Source organism: Heterocephalus glaber, unplaced genomic scaffold (assembly GCF_053883595.1).
Source record: "Heterocephalus glaber isolate CG9 unplaced genomic scaffold, H.glaber_assembly_v1.0 deba00001805, whole genome shotgun sequence".
Taxonomy (NCBI): Eukaryota; Metazoa; Chordata; class Mammalia; order Rodentia; family Bathyergidae; genus Heterocephalus; species Heterocephalus glaber.
Genome location: NW_028258480.1, coordinates 3,282,982 through 3,305,124, shown reverse-complemented (window position 1 = coordinate 3,305,124; position 22,143 = coordinate 3,282,982). Strand labels below are relative to the sequence as shown.

Sequence of the window (22,143 nt, the reverse complement as noted above, 5' to 3'; positions counted from 1 at the left end):
ACATTCTAGCCATGGGGAATATAAAGGAGAATTAGACTCCATAGTTTGACAGTTTTTTTTTTTTGGTACCGGGGATTGAACTTGGGTCCTTGTGGTTGTGGGGCAGGTGGTGGAACCACTGAGCTAAATCCCCAACCCCACAGTTTGACAATTTTATGAGACAAAGTAATGCACCAAAGTAGAGGAAATGACAAAGAAGGGCATCATATAGGAACAATAGAAGTATTTATTGGGTTTGGATAGAGCTTTTAATTTTTTTCAGTTAGTCAAACTGACGTATGCCTGAGGTTTTATGAATAGCAGGATAGATAGTTTCAGGTTCTTGCCATTTCTGTGGTCATAGAGTGAGATTTTACAAATCAGACTGCACAAGTCCAGTCAAACTCAATTCTGACAGTCACAAGGAGGGAAAAACAACAGGAAATCCTTAAAAGCTAAAGCTCTACATCTACCACATGGGCTGGGAGGGACATGTAGTGCTACTGTAATTTAAGGTGAGTTTATTTTGAAAGGATGTCCAAAATTACTGACAGAGCAGAAGTGATAGAGCGTGTTTCCCAACAGTGTTCATGCGTAGTGCATCCGCAGTAGTCACAGGACAACTACAGATGAACTGGGACCTACCAGCTGGAGTCCTGCTATGTTGGGACAGATGCCTCTGTTGCCTACTGCATGTCAGAACACCACAGAGCTATCCTTTACCCATTGCCTGGACACCCCAAACTGCTTTTATACTTCAAAGTTGTTTCCTGGTTGCTCTCAGTTGCACCATGAAGGCTGTATCCTTCCTGTTAGCTTTCTGATAATGTTCTTTTTTAAACCAGTGCTGCAAGTCACTGATCCTTTGCATCTTTGCTCTCCTGCTATACAGTTAACTGTGCATGGCTGGGTCCTAACATTTCATGAACAATATTTTAGGAAAATAATTTAACCTGATACTTCCATCTGACCAGAAATCCATAAATGAGGCTATTCTCCTGGAGGAAGCATGAGTTTTTTCTTCAGTCTCCACATGGCTGACTTCATCTCCTGGTTCCTCAGAGTGTAGATCACAGGGTTCAGGACAGGGATGATGACCGTGAAGGTGATGAGACAGCTTTGTCCATGGGAGGGCGGTGAAGGGCCGGGCGTAGACGTAGATGCAGGGCACAAAGTGCAGGGTCACCACCGTGATGTGGGAGGTGCAGGTGGAGATGGCTCTCCTCCTGCCCTCACCCGTGTGAGACCTCAACATCATCAGGATGACCGTGTAGGACAGAAGCAGGAAGATAAACCACCCAGTAGTGACCAGGGCATTGTTGGAAATCATCAGGAGCTCGAGCATGAAGGTGTCCGTGCAGGCGAGTTTGAGGACGTGCAGGACATCACAGTAGAAAGCGTCAAGGACGTTGGGGCCACAGAAGGGGAGAGGGAGCAAGAGGGAAATCTGCATGATGGAGTGGACAAAGCCCCCCAGCCAGGAGGCCGCGATGAGGGCTAAGCAGCACCCCCTGCTCATGATGGTCACGTAGTGCAGGGGCCTGGAGATGGCCACGTACCGATCCAAGGCCATGACGGAGAGAGAAAACACATCTGCTCCCCCCAGCAGGTGGAAGAAGAACATCTGGGTGATGCATCCATTGAAGAAGATGGCCTTTTTCCAGGAAAGAAGGTCTATGAGGACGTTGGGAGCCGTGATGGAGGAGAAGCAGATGTCCAAGACAGAGAGATTGTGGAGCAGCAAGTACATGGGGGTGTGAAGGCAGGACTCACAGGTCACGGTCACCACGATGGCCACATTTGCCAACACAGTGCTCACGTAAACCAGAGATAAAAGGAAAAATAAGAGTAAGCTCACTTCTGGAGACTGGCTAAGTCCACAAAAAATAAATTCAGTTACCTTGGTATGATTTCTGAGGGCCATTGGATGCTATTTCTTCCTCCATGCACACCTTGAAGGGAATACTATTACTGAGACAACGACATCAAGCAAGGTTCATCTGTTCTACAGAAATTGACCACGCATACGAGTCTGCTTTTGTCACTGCACCAAGTTCTTCCTGAACTGGCTGCACTGCTTGGGAAAAATCACTCAGTTCTCCTTGCCTCAGTTTTCTCATCTGTATCAGCTGTGGGTTGGACTAGATCACTTGCTTTCTTACTGTACTCGGAGAGTGGCCATAGATTCTGTGAAAACTTACCTATAGATGCTGTCAAGGGAGGGGATCTTAGGGAAGTCTTTGTGCACGTCGTTCTGGGTTCTTCACACCTTCATGAATCAGAGAAGCTCTGATTTTATTCCCTTTCCATGTTGTTTCTATGGCTTAAGAGACATTGGACTGAATTAACGCTCATTTACAATGTGACAGGAATCCATTTAAACAGCGTATGATAACTTTAAAACGACCGTGTCCTTAAATACAATAAATTCTCATAACGTCCCTCTGAGATTCAAGAGAAGATATTATTATTCCTGCATCAATAATACCAAAAACGAACACGAGACAACCAAGTTGATTTTCCAAGGACATAAAGAAAGGCAATGGCAGGGAAGATGAATTCCTCTGGCTTCTCATTCCGTGATAAATACTACAGTTCACTGCCTGCCTATTGCAGGACTCATAAGTTCAACAGCCATTGGCATAAGGAACTCTTCACAGATTTTCGCCAACCTCTCAATGGTAGGAGTCATTGTCCTTTCAAATTCCTCTCTCCAGGGCCAGGGATTTAGTTTAGTGGTTCTGCCGCCTGCCTTGCAAGCGCAAGGACCCGAGTTCGATCCCCGGTACCAAAAACAAAACAAAACAGAACAAATTCCTCTCTCCACCACTGTAGACTTTAGGGCAGTGGTGATTGTTACCTTTCACAAAATGTGTTCTGTAACCGGCACCTCTCCTCTTAGCTTTTTAAATTTCATTTTATGGACACTCCGGTGTTGGGATAATGACAGAGCTCGACACAAAGATGGTAAGAAATGCTTGTATTCATGAGGGTTAAGGCCCAAGCAGGCATGTAGGAGAAGGTGTGGGAAGCAAAGTCACCATGGTGATGCAATCAGTCAGGTAGGTGGATTTTCTTCTTCTCTCTTCTTATAAATATGGAGCAGTGGCTCAATGGAATACTACTTAGCTGTAAAGATGGATGAATTTGAGTCATCTGGAGGAAAACGAGTGCACCTTGAGACCACAATGCTAAAGTGACATGTTAGACTTAGAAGGTTAAGTGTCACATGGTTTTTCTTAGATGAGAAACAAAGTATAAATAATTTGAAGAGCCAAATAAAAAACAGATGACAGGAAACAGGGAAGTTGCCTTTGTTCAGATGGGAAGGGATCTGGAGGTGGAGACTGATGGAAGGCAGGAGAGAGGAAGGGGAAGTAAGAACGATCAGGGTGCGATATGCATATGTTCCAACTTCCCAGAATGAATGCACTGATTATTATTGCAAACATAAACTAATAAAAAGGGAAGATGTTAAGCAGTGTCTGTCCAGCTCAGGATTTGCATTTCCTGGCAGAATTCAGACCCAGACTCCCTTCAGCACAGGATGGAAAAAATGGCAGCCTCCCTCCCCTGTGGTTTGTAGCCTTCCTTGTTATGAAGTCTGAGTGGAGAGGCAGATCCACCAGGGAGAATTTGCACCTCAGTGGGCTTTTCCTGTCTGAGTTGGGAATGAATCATGTCTCGTTGCTTGAAGATCAATTCATGAAAAACATAGTTTCTGATGGGCTTGAGCGGCAGAGAAATCTGGGCAGCAAGCTAATGGCAGAGTCCAGCTTTGCCTTTCAGCCCAACGCATTTTCCATCTGTGTCACATCAGTACTTCCTGAGGAGACCTCTGATGGCCTCGTGACAGTGGTCAGAGGAAGAGCCAGCCTCAGCCAAGCATCGATTCCCTGGGGCCATCACAGAGACTGATAGCTCCCAGTTCAGTGCCCCGCTGAGGAGCAGCGTGCTCCAGCAGTGTATAAACACCTTGGGGAATTACATAGGCAAACCCATGGTGACTGCGAGAGGAACAATCCCTCTCACAGCACGTTGTGGCTATGAACCGAAAGTCTTCCATGAGCTGTCCATACCGCCAAGAACCAGGATATTGCACAAAATTAAATTTCTTGAGTATTCTATTTTCTTCGCTTCTCTCAATTTGTTCCATCTTCTTAATCCTCAGTTAAGCCTGTGTCCTCGCTCCTTAGATTATTGCAAGAGTTCCCTCAATGGTTTACTTCTGTTCAGTCTGCATTTCTCCAATTCCTCTCTCTGTTGTTTCCAGAGATAGCTCTATGTCAGCACTGGGCCCCATTATCCTTTTGTTTGAAAATCTTCAGTGGTTTCTATCACCCGCAGATCAAGGGCCAGGGTTGTTCTAAAGTGGGACCTAAGACTTCCCTCCATCTCAGACGTCATCCAGGGCCTGTTTCCTTTGATCCTCTGTTTCAGTGGCTCGGATCTCGCACAGATTGCTGGAAGTCTGTGCCTTAGGATCTGAATTCCTTTGGTTCCCTATGCCTCCCATGTCCTCCCCACTCAGTCTCCAGCCCATCTTCCTGGCAAACACCCACCTTCGACTCTCAGGTTTGAGTTGTCTTCCTCTGTGAGAATTTTGGTACTGGGGATTGAACGCGAGACCTTGTGCTTGCAAGGCAGGCAGTGGAACCACTGAGCTAAATCCCTGGCAAGAATTTTGTCTACTTAAATTTTTTGAAACTATTCTAGGTCCTTTGGTCCTTTAAAATCAGTTCAGCAATTTCCATCAAAATAACTGCTGGAATTTTGTCTGGGATTGAATTGAATCTATTGGCAAATTTGAGAAGAATTTTCTTCTTCACATTGTGGAGTCCTGCAAAGCATGGGCATGATCTCTCTCTCTCTCTCTCTCTTTCTGTGTCTGTCTCTCTCTCTTGTGCATGCCCTCTCCCTCTCCCTCTCCCTTCCTCTTACAAGTCTCCATCATTCCCTGGACTGACTTCTCTTCAGGCACCTGTAACAGTTTCTTGAACTAATTTCTTGTCTCCTTAACTTGGCATAATCTCCCTACTAACCCTCAAGTTCATCCTGATTCTCCAATGCTTTATCCACCCTGACGTCAGAATCTTACCTTGTCTGGGGCACAGGGTGGGTGCTCAATAAAGACTAAATGAGTGAACGACTTGAATGATGAGCGTACACCTTGACAGATAACCACCAGCACTGGAGACTGTGACACAGGTCTCCAGGTACAAGCTACAACCTCATGCTCTTATGTTTCAGTTGCCTCTTTGCTTCTCTGCACCTCAGATTGAGTAAATATGACAGTGTTGGAAACTCTTCAGCACGTGGCATGATTTCCAAGAATAGGTTCTTTCCATTTCTTCTGAAAGCATATCTTCCTTGGATGACATGAAAGCTACGTATGAAGGCATTTGCAAAATGGAAAATGCCGTCCCACCAAGGAAGAGCTTCTCTCTGAACCAACTTGATTATTTTTCCCCGAATGAGTTTGCATGAACTGGGCAAGTGGAATAAAGGCTCTGGCTCTGGCTCTGGGGTTTGGGAATGAACAAGCCCCTGGAGGAGAGGGGGAGGAGACCCAGTGAACCAGGGCTGAGGATGCACACAGAGGCTGCTGTCTAACCCTCCACAGTTTGTAAGGGAATTTGGTTGTTTAAAGGAAGCTCCTATTTGGTAGAGAGAGGTTTATGATCCCCATGGAAAAATCCTAAACTGAAACAAAATCTGTACCGCATCCAACTCATTTTTCATTCAAAAACTGCCTTCTCGGACTGGGGATTTAGCTCAGTGGTGCTACATCTGCCTTGCAAGCGCAAGGTCCTGAGTTCAATCCCTGGTACTGGAAAAGAAAAAACAAAAAAAAACCAACAAAAAGTGCCTTCTCTTACTGGACGACCCAATCTCTGTGACTCTTCTCTAGAAAGCATGGTTCACTTCCCAATATTTAACATCCACTCCTTTATTACTTCTTAGAGTTATTAGAGTTTTTACTTATTAGAGTTTTAAAACTTATTAGAGTTTTCACCTATTTCTGCATTATCTTAGACACTTGGCACATTTTTCATGGTCATCATATTTGTATTTAATCCATAATATCTCTCAACTGACATTTCAGTATCCTTACCTAAATCCTCCAGTGTCCAGTGACGAATTTACACCATGGAGATGGGCAGCGAGGCCTCAGCGCCTGTGATGGAGGGGGAGCATTGTGGGTGAAGGTGGCATCCTCTTGACGATTATGCCAGACTTCACCGTCATGTCTTTATTCTTCATCTTGGGAAGACAGACCCATCGCGATTCTTTTGCCTGTTTGAAAGTGTCCCTAGCAAAAGCACTAGTCTCTTAGTCCCAAACCCCATGTGAGAATTGGCAAAGGGAATTTGGATGACAGCATGAAAATAGAATGGGCAGTCTTGAGTGTCAGAGCTCCAGTGGGAGTTATTAAATAGTTCACTACAACACACACACACACACACACACACACACACACACACCTCTGCTTTCCAAATTCTTGCAAGGCCCCAGAAGACTCTCTCTCTCTCTCTCTTTCGAAAGAGCTACTGCTATATGGTCACTCACTCCAGTGCAACGTGCCCCAAGGGACAACTAGTTGCTCTTGAGGAAGCGAAATCATGCTGGCTATTCCAGAAATGTGTGGCCCTTCAGAAATCCTCGATACATAAAGGACACATAATAGATCCTTGGTGTTAAATTTCCTTGTGGGGAGCAGCTAGGAAAAATATTTCAAAAAGCACCTTATAGGGGAAATAATGGGTGTATTGGTTCAATGAATCTCTGTCTCACGAGACTCCAGGAGGATGACAGATGTGTGTCATGTGTCATTATCTAAGCCCTTCTTGGTCAAATATTAATGCCTTACAACAATTTGATATTTTGTGAAAAATATGCTCATTGTGTTGCAATTTCCTGAGCTGCTTTACTTCTCTTGGCCTAGTTTTGAATAAATATTGAAAGCTAAAGGATGGAATTTGAGGCATCCACAGAAGGAGAGGGAGATTCATTGTTTCTTGATGTATCTACTCTCCTGGAATATTTCCCTGGAGAGAGAGGTGGATTCCAGCACAAGCTCAGTGGCTATTCCTGAAAGAATTTAAATACAACGTGTTCTTTTTCTCTTCTGGTACAAAATATAGGCCTTGAGGGGAGAAGGTATATCTTAGGTAGATTTTTAAAAACTAAAATGACTTGTCTTGGATTGTTCATGCACGCACAGTCAAAAGTTACAAGTTTACTTCAGTTATAAGAGCCTTGGGGTGAAATGGAAAGAAGGGATAGAGGTGAAAGGGGGCTCAGGTTAACATAAAATAAACCGTCCTTGTGGGTTTCATGCAAGTATGTTTCTAAACTGCACAAGTAACTTTGAGGTTCATTTCAGTGGCCAAGCCGGTAGAATGGACCTCAGAACAGGAAATAAATTGATTCATGTGTAGATTCATTCCTGTGTATGCCTGACTCAACACAGCTGAAAACATCCCCTCTTTTCACCAGCTGGTGAAACATACTAAGATACTGTAACTACGCTGCTATAGAAAGAATAAACCTGAATCTTTTGTAGGAAAACGGATGCACCTTGAATCTATCAGGTGAAATAAGTCAGACACATACATTTAAATATGACATCGTTTCTCGAATATGAGAAAACCATAGAATAAAACTAAAAAGCAGAATGAAAAATGAACAATAGGAAACAGGGAGACTGATCTTTTGCAAATAGGAAGCGGACCCAGAGACGGAGGGAGGGGAGAAGGGGGAGAGAAAGGAGGTAGGCAAAGGTGAAGACGTGTTATGTATGTGCACCAGCTATCCACGATGAAGGTGCTCATTACGCACTGCAAACATGCACTGATATAAAGAGAAAAATATTAAAAATAAAGACTTATGCCAAAATGTTCACAGTTTACTGAAAACATATAAAATGAACAAGTGAATCAAGGTACATCATGTGAAGTGACAAATCCCCTATGATGAATGCGATCATTATGTAAATCTAAATTGTGCCAATAACATTAAAATGAAAAAAAAAGAACAAATGATTTTAATAATTGACTGGAAATAACAGAGTCACCAGAGAGAGTATGTGTGAAATATGTCTCTAGTCTTTGTATATGCATATTTGGGAGTGGAGGGAAAACCAACTGGGAGCATATGACACTGTCCATGTTTCATGCCTATGACAGGTCTGTGATCAGCCAATGCCATCTCCACATTACAGGTGGTAAAAATGAAGTAACTGATGGCCAAAGAGCAAGAGGTGACACTGAAGCAGCAGTTAGGTTGTGGATTTTACTCTTATTGCCTGCACTTCTTCCCAGTCCACATGGTGTTAGCTCATGTCGTTCAGTCGCAACTCTTCTGTTCTTATTGCCCCTCTGTGAGAGCCGAGTGGCTATGAAGATGCACACTGGGATGACTAGAGCGAAGAGCTGGCCACCTTCTACTCCTAAGCTGGCAGTTTGAGACAAAGAGTCCAGTCTCAGACGCCCAGGCTCCACCCGATTTCACCCCACATTAGTGCTCTCATCAGGTCCCAGCCTCCTCTGCAGCCTCCTCATGGCTGACTTCATCTTTTGGTTCCTAGGGTGTAGATTACGGGGTTCAGCATGGAGGTGGTGACTGTGTTATTGATGGACACAGCTGTGTCCATGGTCAGGGTGGTGAAGGGCCCACAGTAGATGTAGACGCAAAGCACAAAGTGCAGAGTCACCACCAGGCTGTGGGAGGTGCAGGTGGAGAGGGCCTTGCTCCGTCTTTCTCCGGAGTGGGACCTGAGCATCACCAGAATGGCAGTGTAGGAGCCCAGCAGCAGGAAGAACCACAGCAAGGTCACCAGTCCATTGTTAGAGATCAGAAGAAGCTCCGGAGCGTAAGTGTGCATGTAGGCCGGTCTCCCCACCTGGGGCATGTGGCAGTAAAAGGCATCCAGGACACTGGGGCCGCAGAAGGGGAGCGGAAGCATGAGAATTATCTGGACAATTGAATGGAAACCTTCACCCACCCAGGAAGCCACCACCAACGCCACCCACAAGCCTCTCCTCGTGATGATAACATAGTGCAGGGGTTTGGCGATTGCAAAGGTATCTGTCAAAGGCCACCACAGAGAGGAAAAAAGTATCTGCCCCACCAGCAAAGTGGAAGAAAAAGATCTGTACCGTGCAGCCGTTGTAGGAGATGGCTTTCCTCTTTGACAGAAGATCCACCAGGAACTTGGGGACCGTAACAGGTTGAAAGACAATGTCCAGGTCTGGTTTGTTTCCCAGGAGAAAGTGCATGGGGGTGTGGAGGCGGGACTCGCAGGTGATGGTGACCAGGGAGAGCATTTCCCAGCACAGTTGTCACAGACACAGCAAGGAAGAACACAAACAGCAGAGCTCCAGCTCCTGGAAGTGAGTAAGTTCTGAGAAGACGAACTCCTTCACCATGGTGTGGTTGCTCGGGTCCGTGGAGAGGCGAGCCCTGTCCGGAGTCAGCCTGGGGAGAAGGGAGGGAGGGTGAGGAGGAAGGCACTGGGAAGGTACATCATCATTTATCTATCAGGTCTGATAGAAAACTATGGAGAATGTCCCTGCCTACTGTTAGGGACAATTTCATTCCTTGGGAAATCGAGTTGCCACTTATCTATCTATCATCTATCTATCTATCATCTATCTATCATCTATCTATCATCTATCTATCTATCTATAAAGGAGAGGTGGCAGGAGGGGAGGTAAGGATGTAGGGCAAGAGGAAGGAAAGTAGCCATAACTGGCAGAGTGTGGGTGGTCTTACTTATTTAATTGTTTACTTGCTTACTGTGGTGCTGGGATGGAACCCAGGGCCTCATGTGGGCTGAGCAAGCGCTCTATCCGGGAGCCACATCCCCAGCCTCCCACTTTATTTTTAATTACAAATTTAACAATATATTTTATATTGCTGAGATATACAATCTAGTGGAAATCCTACTTTACTGTACCAGCATCCAGCAACACCTGATCTAAAACTGATACTTGATGTTTCTTTTTGGCATCTATCAAAGAGCTCTGCAAATAGAAACAGACACTTGGAATTATGCTACTGTTTTTCATCAAGGAAGTCTCTCTACAAGGAAGGGCACCCGCCCATGATGGGCCTAAGGGCGGAATCTATTCAGCTATCCCCACACGAGACTCCCAGGGACATATTCACCCTAGAGTCAAGAACAAGGATGTGCTCCTTGGAACATCAGTAAGACTCATATTCTTAGAAAATGAGGACTTTGTAACCAACCACACATCTTTGTTTTGCCTTCCCTACACTAAATAATATATTTGTGGCTTAGTTTCCTACCATCTGGGTCCTCCTTTACATTTTATTGTCTTATTGCATGTGTTTTATTGTTGCTGCTGTAAAAATCTCCATGGGATCCATAGTACATTGCTTGTAAAGAGAGGGACAGAGTGTTCTGGGTCTGTGGGAACCAAGTGAGTGTAGACCCGCAATGGTGGTGAAGGCTGGAGTGGAATGAGGGCCACCGAGGCAGCACAGCAGCGGGGGAGACAGAGGTGAGAAGCGAGTACAGAAGCCATGGTGGGTGGTTGGCGTTGGAGTCACGGTTTCTTACTGTACAGAAAGCAAAGGATCTCAAAAGTCCAGTGTTACCTTATTCTGTTTGCCAGATTTGACCCTAAAAGTGTTTTCAGATAATGCTGTGCTACACATTTTAAAGTCTATTTTTGCATGCATATTTGATTTCTTCAAGACAAATTCCTATAAACGGAGTTACAGAATCAAATGATGTGTTTTCTAATTTTAAGTGATGATTAAGGCAATATAAAGAAAGAGCCTAATTCTAATTGTGTTTGAGGGTTAGATTTCTTTTCATGGATACTCTAAGCCGAAATAATTTGCACACCTTCTAGTTTCTCATAGAAAGAGAAGGCTAAAGATTCTGCTGTCTTAATAATATAAATACAAAAATTAAAACAATGAAATATTAAAAGAAAATTTAAGTAAATGTTTATATAATTTTTTGGAGAAGAGCATTATAAGAGGGATTATTAGATTTGTCTAATTAAAAATTTGAAACTTTGGGCTGGGGATTTAGCAAGGTCCCAAGTTAGATCCCTAGTACCAAAAAGAAAAAAAGAAACTTCTATATTTCAAAAGCATTATAAATAATTTAAAAACTAAATATAAGTGAAAAACTTGGGAAAATATGTGTTAAAACATAATACTAAACAGACTTCATATCTTTGATATTTAAGAGCTCTTATAAATCAGTAAGAAACAGATAGACACTGTAAAATAAAAATGGATCATGCATAACCTAGAAATATAGTTAGTGAGCCCACACATGAAAAGGTGATCAATCACACTCTTATTAAAGAAATACAAATTTAAATTTCAGTGAGATATGATTTTTTCATCTACAATACTGACCAATTCTGAAAAGGCCCATCATTGGCATGAATGTGGAGAAAGAGACACCTTCATAGCTGGTTGACAATACAACACACAGAAACAAAATTTTTCCAGTCATTCTGAAAATGTGTACTAAAGCTTAAAATCCTAGCAGAAAATCCTAAAGCTACAAATCCTGGTAGAAATTCTACTTTAAGAATTTATGCTAAAGAGTTCATAAAACAAATGCTTAAGTATAAAGAAAGCTTGTCCAAGTACAATTTAACCTGGAAGAAATTAGAATTTAAATTAATGTCTCAGATACAAAATTAGTTTAGTAAGTATGGTACAATAATATAATTTAGCATTTGCAGCCATTCAAATTGATAATGTAGAAGTGTGGAATTGTACTTGTAGACATGACAAGATGTTCCCTTTTAGTGACAGGTTAAAACACTCAGTGTATCATAGAATGTTATTTTTTAGAAAGAAAATACACATGCCTAGAATTCTGGAAAAATATATAGCCCAATACTAGCAGTTGTCATCTATGAGTAATTGTAAAAGTAATTGTATTGTGTCCAATTTGAGAATGATTTACAATGGCTTCTGATTTTGAAAATCACCAGATTGCACATACCTGTTTACAATTTGGAGTAAAAGATTTTCTCCATTAGTAAGGGCTCTGATATTAAGCATATTTTCTTTTTCCTTTTCTGCAAAATTATTCTAAGAAAGTTGACTTATTGAGGGAAGGACAGTTCTAATTTTTCTTTCCATATGTTATGGCTCCATCAGGCACTGGCTGGAGGAATCCAGTAGAGAGGATTGGCCAGGAGCGGCCGAGTTGTGTTTCTGGGAACTGAGGTCAAAGCTGTTTATTGTTGGCTTCTCTTTTGAGTCAGTAATATTTGACTTGTTTTCTGGGCTAGTGACCTTAGAAAGCCTGATAGTCTAGAACTATGGCTATGTTAATTAGGGGCCCTGGTTACTTCTCACTGTGCACGGAAGTCAAATCATCACACTGCCCCTCACCAATATGCACAAATATTCTAGGTCAATCAAAAATATGCAAGAAAATCAGGCTCTTTAGTTTAAAGAAGAGGAGCTATGCAATGATTTGGATTTCAGAGCCTTCCTTTACACTCTCAGCCCATCAACGATGCTTGCAAGAGTTGACAATAAATGATTAAATCAATTGTAACAAAACAAGTATTATCTAAGGATCTAAACATCCGAGTTCTAATTTTTTGGAAGCAAAATATTTATTGGTACATTTTAGATATTAAGATTGGTACATTTTAGATGTTCAGATTCTAAATTTTAAAAACAGTTTGCTTGCAATGGTTGGGACATAGAAAGATGCCCCACCGGGCTGCTGGTAGTCAATTTAGACAACAGAGATGCGATCAACAGCACAAAGAGCACAGAGAGCATGTCGTGTTTTAAATTTAGGCTAAAAAATTTAACTCAGAATATTTACCTTTAAAGATTATGAAATTTTGTAATACAGATACTGTCTGATTTGTCAGTATTTCTTTCTGTTCCTTACAGTATATGGTATGTATTAAAAGCTTAATAACTGTTGATTGCATTAATCTATTTCTGCTACTACTACTTCCTCTACCTTAAACATAATTTTTATTAGCTACTGTTTGTTAAGTGTTTGCTGTATGCTGTCTGGGGATAACCACTTTTGATCATTATACCCAGCACTCTATCACTGAGTTAGACATATTGAGTTTCTAACGTCAGACGGCTAGGAAATGAGGGAGTCCGTTTGGCCATGAGCTCAATCGCCACCCAATAATGCTGGGATAAACCACGAAAGAAATGAAAACCCAGTGACTCTTCCCTAAAGAGCCCGAGACGCCTCCTGTCCCATACTCTTCCTCAGATTTCCCTCAGGATGTTAAGGTGCCTGCACATTTTGGGCTCCTTTGCTTACATTTCTACAAAGTGGGTCTTAGTACACAGCTGTGCTGCCAACTTTTCTTTCCTAACATTCTACGCCTTCCCCGTTGCTGACTCACACACCACTCTGACCCCGGGAGCAGTTGTCCTTCAGTCCTAGGCCTCCGCGTAAGGGACTACACTTTGGAAGCCCACAGCAGGAGGGTGCAGGAGTGGGATATGGCCAGTGGAGAGGAGAAGGCAGGAGGTGAATTTTTCTAGTAGCTGACCTGGCTGGTATGCTTGGCTGCTGCTATAAAACAGCCACCATCGATCTCATTATGGGTTCCTGGGGAGGCAGCACAACTCGGTGTGGAAAAGTGCAGTCTTGGTAACCATACTTCTTGAATGTGAAGTCAGAATTTTTTCCTCAATGGAGAGCCCATGTGTTAATATGTGCAAAATGTTTAAAATAGCGCTTGAAATATAGTACGTGAATATTAACTCTGTATGTGTATCACTTGACTTATCCCTCAGCATCTGTGAGTCCCACGACCACATATCCAGCGAAAGATGGCTTGAAAATATTCAAAAAAACTGCCTCTTTCCTGAACATGCACCGTTTTTTCTTGTCAGTTTCCCCTAAACAATACAGTACAGCAGTGATTTTACATGGCACTTATATTGTTAGGTGTTATAGCCTAGCGCTTAAAATGTATTACTTAGAATGATTACTTAAAATGTATGAGAAGATGTGTACAAGTTGCCTAAAAATACTATGCCATTTTATAGAAGGGACTTGAGCATCTGCAGATTTTGGGTACTTATCGTCTTGGAACCAGCCCCGGTGGACACTAAAGGGTAACTACATATGGTTTGTAGAGGTCATTCTGTTTTCTTGGCCTTGAATGGATAGGAATGAGAGACGCTGAAGAATCCACAAAACCCGAGATCGTTCCTTCTCCGTGCACTGAGCATGGTCCTCCAGATATGGAGAAAAGTTCTCTTATCTAAGCAATGAGGTCAAATCAAATTTCTGCACAGGCAATAGATGGACAGTAATGGAAAAGGGAGTGTGCTGGGGGCCACAGGAAATGAGTGAGGGATTTACCGGGAAAGATAGTTGTGTTGGACAAATCCCCTGCAGATGCCCCTCAGGAAGAAGTCACCTGGAGGCAAGAGGCAGCTTACGCCACCCTGAGATGACAGCAGATAATAGTCGCAGTGGGGCTGCAGGTGGAAATCCATGTAGGTGAAGAGAAGGTTTAATGTGAGCAATGGGACCAGGCAAGGGTCAATTCAAGGTGTGGGAATCAAAAGTGACACTGAACTGTGAAAAGGAATCTGTTTTCCGTCCCAGACTGCTGGAGAATGAGTGTGGCTGACATCAAGGAGAAACCGACTGATTATCTGACCAAGACTGGGAAGAGAAGAGTATTGCTGGGAGATGATTGGCCTCAAATCGGCCAGACCCCTGCACAGCTGAAAAAGAGAAATGATAGCAAAGAATAAATCCAGCAAGGAGACCTGTTTCATGGGTAGACATCTTGTTCTTGCAATTCACCTCGACTGTATATAAATGGATCTTTAGAAATGCTCCCATGTGCCAGTGACAGGAGTTGTATGCTTGCAGCACAGTAGGGCATGAGGTGTCGGGTGTGGAGTGCCGCACTGGGGCAGAGATGGCTCTGGTGTCAGGAAGACCTGGAGTGAATCCGGGTTCTAACCCTTTTCCTTCCTGTGTGATGCTCAGCAAGTAAGCACCCCTCTGAGACCTCTTCTCATCTGGCAACACACCCATAGTGCAATAAGCATCATAGCTCTGTAATGAATATTCGATTAGGTAACTTGTTATATACTAAGTGCCCAATAAAGGCTAGTTGTTAGGATTTTTATAACAACAGGCTATTTTCTTTTGGCTGAAGAAATTCCTTTCTTTTTGGGCATGAATGGTTGATAGACAAGTGACCACGAAAAGCAGAGAGAGGAATTTGGTGGGAGGAGCCTCCTTTTAAAAATACAAACAGAGAATGTCTCCCATGCTGAAGGTGGAGGTGGAAGTGGTGCCATGAATCATGCACCTCTCCAGCAGCATGGAGAATCGTTTCCACTCATGACCTAGGAAAACACTTTCTTCTCCATCAACTTCCACAAGGCATCCTTGATCTCTTTGTTCCTCAAACTGTAAATGAGAGGGTTCAGCATGGGGATCACCAGTGAATAGCACACAGACACCACCTTATCCCTGCTGAGCGAGTAGCTGGAGCTGGGTCGCAGGTACATGAAAAGAGCTGTCCCGAACAACAGAGTCACCACCGTCAGGTGCGAGGCACAGGTGTTGAAGGCTTTCCATCGGCCTTCCACTGAGCAGATCTTCAAGACAGCAGACACTATGTGACTGTAGGAGATCAGGAGGATGAGACATGATGTTCCTCCAACAGCGCTCACCACAAGGCAGTTCATCACTTGACTGAGGAAGGTGTCAGAGCAAGAAAGAGCCAGAATTGGTGGGAGGTCACAGAAGAAGTGGTTGATGACATTTGGTCCGCAGAAGTTGAGACTAAATAAGGAGCTGGCCTGGACCAGGGAGCTCAGGAAGCCTCCAACATAAGCCCCAGCCACCATGCGCATACAGACACCTGGGGACATGATGGTGGTGTAGAGAAGGGGTCTGGAGATGGCTGCAGATCGGTCACACGCCATGGCAGTCAGGAGGAGACACTCAGTTAGACCCATGCCCACGAAGAAAAAAAACTGAGCAGCACATCCCGAGAATGATATGGTCTTCTGCTCCCGAAAAAAGTCTGTGAGCATCTTGGGAGCCACAGTAGAAGAGTAGCAAATGTCAATGAAGGACAGGTTGCTGAGGAAGAAGTACATGGGTGTGTGCAGACGGCTGTCAGCTCTGATCAGAAAGATGAGGGCCAGGTTCCAAACCAGAGTCACAAAGTAGATGCCCAGGAATGTCACAAAGAGGAAGGCTTGGAGTTCCACATGGTCTGTGAAGCCCAGGAGGACAAACATGGCCACGGATGAGCTGTTCCAGGCTTCGGCTATGGGCATGTTGCTCATGGACCAGAAGGACAAGATGCAGACCTGGGCCAATAATGACCATCCACGTTGCAAGTGGTGTCAGTAAACGATCACAAATGCACGAGAAGGAGGGCAGGAGATCGTCAAGGGTTAAACTTGACAGAGATTCTTTCTTTCTCAGAAGGCTATTGGTGTCATTATCTTAACCATTTGAACAAAATATTGTAGCTGATGTGATTTTAAGCTTTCAATTCATGAGCCACAGCATCAACTCCTCCTGCTTCCATTATTTACAATTTCTATCACTTTAGGTGAGAGACCCTAACATCTCTTGCTTCAATTTCTTTATCTGTAAAACTGGGTGACAGTGATTGATTCACACACGTTTTAAGAATTAAATAAATCAAAATATGTAAGAATGTCTGACACATAGTAGTGACCGGTAAGTTATGATTAGAAAGGTTCTGTGATGAGTCAAGGTATCGTATAAGTAGCTAGTTATCTACTTTGTTCAGGTTTCAACATTAGAATGGAAAAATAAATGAAAGCAGGTAGATGTGTGTGGTTGAGAGGTGATCAGTAAGATGCACAGAATGCTTTTAATGCAAAGAATCAGGCCAGCTATGTATAGAAATGATCTTAGTTGTCAAATCCTGAACTATTTAACCGAGAGTGTGGGCTCTGGATCTAAACTCCTTCAATTCAATTCGCAGCCTTGCTACATAGTTCTAGAAATCATTCTAGGTCAGGTATCTTCATAATTTGGGAAGTAACACTTTCCCTGTTGCTCAAATTAGGAGAGTCATTTCATTTTAAATCCCCAGTTCTCACAAATCAATCTGTATCCTCATTGCTAGTCAAAATCTCACTGACCTTTTAATGATTCTCCTGGAACTTGCACAGAGAGATGAAATTGAGGCCCATCCTCTCTCCTCAGTAGCTGCTGCTATATATTTTCAGTGCTGAATCCTTCAAATCTGAATGGTGAGGGAATTTGAAGCTCCTTTTAGTCAACACGATGTTATCTTTTATGCAGTTTCACAGACTCCTCACAGTAGCTGCAGTCCTGTCAGAATGATTATGCATTAACCTATATTTGAAGCTTACACACCCATGTGGGAAAGGCATGAAAACTTGCCAGGGTTGAGAAGATTCTTTTTCCTTGGTGAAAAAAAAGAGTCTGGCAGCAAACTGTAGCATATTTGAATGGAGATGTAGAGCCACATAGAGAAATTGGGAGTTAAAAGAGAAAGAGCTCTCAGAGCTGAAATCAATGCAATGGAGACTAAGAGAATGATACAAAAAATCAATGAAGCCAAGAGTTGGTTCTTTGAAAGAATAAACAAAATTGACAAACCTTAGCCAGCCTTATCAGAAAAAGGAAAGAAAAGGCCCAAATCCATGCAATTAGGAATGAAAAGGGTGAAATTACAACAGACCCAGCAGAAATACAGAGGATCATCAATAACTACTTCCAGAACCTATATGCCAATAAGACAGAAAACACAGAAGAAATGGACAGATTCCTAGATATGTGTGAATTACCAAAGTTGAACAAAGAAGACCTAAAAAATTTAAACAACCCAATATCAATCAATGAAATTGAAAACATAACTAAAAACTTACCAACGAAGAAAAGTCTGGATCCTGATGGCTTCACTGCCAAATTCTACAAGACGTTTAGGGAAGAACTACTGCCACTACTGTTTAAACTCCTCAATGAAATTGAAAGAGAAGCAATACTCCCGAATTCATTCCTGGAAGCAAGCATCACCTTGATCCCCAAAGGAGAGAAAGACCCAATCAAAAAAGAGAACTATAGGCCAATCTCACTAACATAGATGCAAAAATTTTAAATAAGGTACTGGCAAATAGAATGCAGAAGATCATCAAGAAGATCATACACCCAGACCAAGTGGGATTTATCCCAGGGATGCAGGGATGGTCCAACATATGCAAATCAATCAACACTACATCAATAGAGCCAAGGACAAAAACCATATGATCATCTCAATAGATGCAGAAAAAGCATTTGGCAAAATCCAACACACATTTATGTTAAAAACCCTACAAAATATTAGAATAGATGGTCTGTACCTCAATCTGATAAAAGCCATCTATAAAAAACCAACAGCCAATATCATTCTAAATGGTCAAAAACTGAAATCCTTCACACTAAAATCAGGAACAAGACAAGGATGTCCACTATCACCACTCCTGTTCAGTATAGTCTTGGAAACATTAGCCACAGCAATTAGACAAGAGAAAGAAATAAAAGGAATAAAGATAGAAAATGAAGAAGTCAAATTGTCACTATTTTCAGATGACATTATACTCTATATAGAAGACCCCAAGAACTCCACCAAAAGTCTTCTAGACTTAATAACCAAATTCAGTAGAGTAGCTGGATACAAGGTCAGCCACACAAAAATCAATAGCTTTCCTCTACACAAACAACGGACTCACTGAGAGAGAAATAGAGCAAACAATTCCTTTCATAATAGCATCCAAAAAACTGAAATACCTAGGAATCAACCTAACAAAAGCAATCAAAGACCTCTTCTCTGAAAACTGTAGCACTCTGAAAAGAGAGATTGAAGATGATATCAGAAAACGGACAGACATCCCCTGCTCCTGGGTAGAAAGAATCAACATAGTGAAAATGGCCATACTTCCAAAACTGCTATATAGATTCAATGCAATTCCAATTAAAATTCCGGCAACATACTTCATGGACCTTGAGAAAACAATCCAAAATTCATTTGGAACAAGAAGAGACCTAGAATAGCAAAAGCAATTCTAGGCAACAGGGACATGGCAAGGGGTATCACAACCCCCAACTTGAAACTATACTACAAAGCTACTGTGATAAAAACAGCATTGTACTGGCAAAGAAACAGACCTGAGGACCAGTGGAACAGATTAGAAGATGCAGAAACAACTCCAGACACACTCAGCCACCTCATCTTTGACAAAGGAGACCACACCCTCACTGGGAGAAAGATAGCCTCTTTAATAAATGGTGCTGGAAAAACTGGTTTCAACTTGCCAAAGATTAAAACTAGACCTATATCTCTCACCATGCACTAAACTGAAATAAAAATGGATTAAAGGTGTAAATATTAAAACAGAAATACTGAACCAGCTGGAACAGTGGTTAGGTAGAACTCTTGAAGACACCAGTATAGGAAAAGATTTTATGAGCAAAACCTCAGTTGCCCATGGACTAGCACAATCAACAAGTGGGATCTCTTATTAAAAATCTTCTGCACAGCAAGAGAAACCACCAACAGTGTGAAGAGACAACCCACAATGTGGGAAAAAATTTTCACCTGCTGTTCTTCAGACAAAGGTCTACTATCTAGAATCTATAAAGAACTTAAAAAAAATCAGACCTCCCAAATGTAAAGACCCAATCTAAAAATGGGCGTCTGAAATGAACAGACATTTCTCAGACAAAGTAGAAATAGCAAATAAACATATGAAAAAATGTGCAACATCACTGGTCAATCGAGAGATGCAAATGAAAACAATGCTGAGATTCCATCTCACCCCAGAAAGAATGGCTGCTATCATGAAATCAACCAATAACAAATGGTGGCGGGGCTGTCGGGAAAGAGGAACCCTGCTCCACTGTTGGTGGGAGTGTAGACTGGTGCAGCCACTGTGGAAATCAGTGTGGAGATACCTCAAAGAACTAGGACTGGAAGTCCCATTTGACCCAGCTATTTCCCTGCTGGGTATCTTCCCCAAAGAATTAAAAGAATCTTACCATAGCGATATATGTGCACCAATGTTCATAGCAGCACAATTTGTAATACCTACAACTTGGATGCAGTCCAATTGTCCATCAACTGGAGATTGGATAAAGAAAAAGTGGTTTTTAAAATAAAGTGGAGTACTACTCAGCCATAAAAAATGAGAAATTAGAGACATTTATAGCTAAATGGATGCATATTGAGGTGATACTCTTAAGTGAAATAAATAGAACACACATGTGTAAATACCAAATAATTTCTCTAGTGTAAGAGATTGAAAGTGTAAATAAGGACTAAAAGGTATAATATATAATTTGAAATAGAGAGAAAAGGGGCAAAGGGGAAGGGCAAGTGGGAGAGGTGGGGGAAAGGAAAGAAGGGAATGGAATTAATATGAGAAAATGAAAAAATGGAAACAAAGTCTTTGTAAATAGGGAGGAATGGAGGGGTTATAGGGAGGGCAGGGGAATAGAGAAAAATAAGAACCAAGAGAGATTATGTAAAGGTACAAATATCCAATGATGAATGTCATTATATTGTATACCTAAAATGTACCTATAAAATTAATTAAAAAAAAAAAAAAGAGAAAGAGCTCTACTGAAGGAAGCCTTTACCCATCCCATGGAGGGTCAGCCATTTGCTCAGCAGAGACCTGATGCCTGAACTATAATTCAGGGCCACATTCCACCCCTTGCCAACCTGACACCCAAATAATCTCTTTAAACCACACCTAATCTCCCAATAAGCACAATAACAATAATTCCACCCAACATGTTACAACTATCCTGTGTACCACTAAGAGCACAACAATCCCTTCCTCAAAATCTCAAAAGTTCCAGTATTTTTCAAAAGTTCAAGTCAAAGTCACTTCAGAGACTCAAGGCAAATTCCTAGCTGTGAACTTCTGTTAAAAAAGTTGCATAATCCTAAGGTTCAATGGCACAGAGTAAATATTCCTGTCCCAAAAGGGAGGAAGAGAGGGATATAAAAGAATCAAAGTAAGACTGAAACGCAGCAGGGCAAACATCAAGTCCTGTAGTGAATGGGTAGTTATAAAGTGGTCAGCGGCTTTGTCTTCTCCCTCTCTTCGGCACACACTTGCCTGCCTTTCACGTTTTCTGCCATGTTATGATGCAGCTTGAGGGCCTTTCAATGTGTGACCACATGATCTTGGATTTCCAGCCTCCCAAATTATGAGCTAAAGAAATTTCTTCTTGTTATGGATTATTCTGTATCAGGTATTTGGTTAGTGTAACAGAAAATGGACTAAGAAAATTAATTGGTCCTGAGAATTGGAGAGTTGCAATAATGATAACTAAACAGGTGGAAGTAGCTCTGGAACTGGGGAATGAACAGGTCGGGAGACTTTTGAGGAGCAAGCTATAAAATGTCTAGAAGGATATAAACAATGTGTTAAGGGTAATTTTGATGAGAATTCAGAAGACAAGATTAAGGGAATCATGTAACTTCAAATTTGCTTACAGGGTCATGAGCAGAACTCTGATAGAAATATGGACAGCAAGAGCCATTCTGATGAGGTCTCAGATGTAAATGAGGAATATGTTATTCAACACTGGAATAAAGAATGCCGTAGTGATATAATTTATAATTAAAAAGAAAGTAGAATGTAATTATTTGAAAAATTAGCCACCTGACCTTGTAAGGAATGAAGAAGCATACAAAAGTGTGGTCAGATGTTATTTAAGAATTAACATGGAGGGCCAGGGATTTAGCTAAGTGGTGCAGCCACCTGCCTTGGAAGCACAAGGCCCTGAGTTTGATCTCTGGTAAAAAAAAAAAGAATTAACGTGGATAGGAGGGAGCTAGTGATTAATTGTCGAGACTGCTGTGGAGGTGGACAGAGAAGTCCCAAAGACATTTCAGAGGTCCTGGGAATTTCCTCTCCTGTCATAGTCTCGGAGCTCTAGATAAGCAGAGTGGTTCCAGGAGTTTGGCCTGGGGGTGCCCTCCATGGGAGTTCTGCCCTGGGCCACCAGGGGACTCTGACCCATGCACGTGGGCACGGTCCTCCTTGGTCACTCCAGCCACAGCTCAAACGGCCCTAGGTGACACTGGGATCATAGCTCTGGCGGCCACAATGAGTGAGCCTTGG

General features: G+C 42.3%; 2 protein-coding genes and 1 pseudogene across 2 annotated transcripts; all 3 read right to left on the bottom strand.

The window, feature by feature from the left end:
• Nucleotides 1-969: 969 nt before the first annotated feature.
• Nucleotides 970-1,903, bottom strand: LOC101718328 (olfactory receptor 4D11-like; annotated as a pseudogene).
• A 6,586-nt stretch (nucleotides 1,904-8,489) lies between these two features.
• On the bottom strand, nucleotides 8,490-9,413 carry LOC101719022 (olfactory receptor 4D6). The gene is given in 5 exon segments (XM_087203596.1): nucleotides 8,490-8,569; nucleotides 8,572-9,061; nucleotides 9,063-9,300; nucleotides 9,302-9,359; nucleotides 9,362-9,413. Coding segments are annotated over 5 exon segments (915 nt in total). The 5' UTR covers nucleotides 9,411-9,413.
• Nucleotides 9,414-15,357: 5,944 nt separating this feature from the next.
• LOC101708083 (olfactory receptor 5A1) lies at nucleotides 15,358-16,302 on the bottom strand. Its single transcript, XM_004869724.1, has one exon. It carries the CDS (start codon nucleotides 16,300-16,302, stop codon nucleotides 15,358-15,360), a length of 945 nt encoding a protein of 314 aa, XP_004869781.1.
• Nucleotides 16,303-22,143: the final 5,841 nt, after the last annotated feature.

Coding starts and splice junctions, on each gene's coding strand:
- LOC101708083 (XM_004869724.1), bottom strand. CDS start 16,302: ATGCCCATAGCCGAAGCCTGGAACAGCTCATCCGTGGCCATGTTTGTC.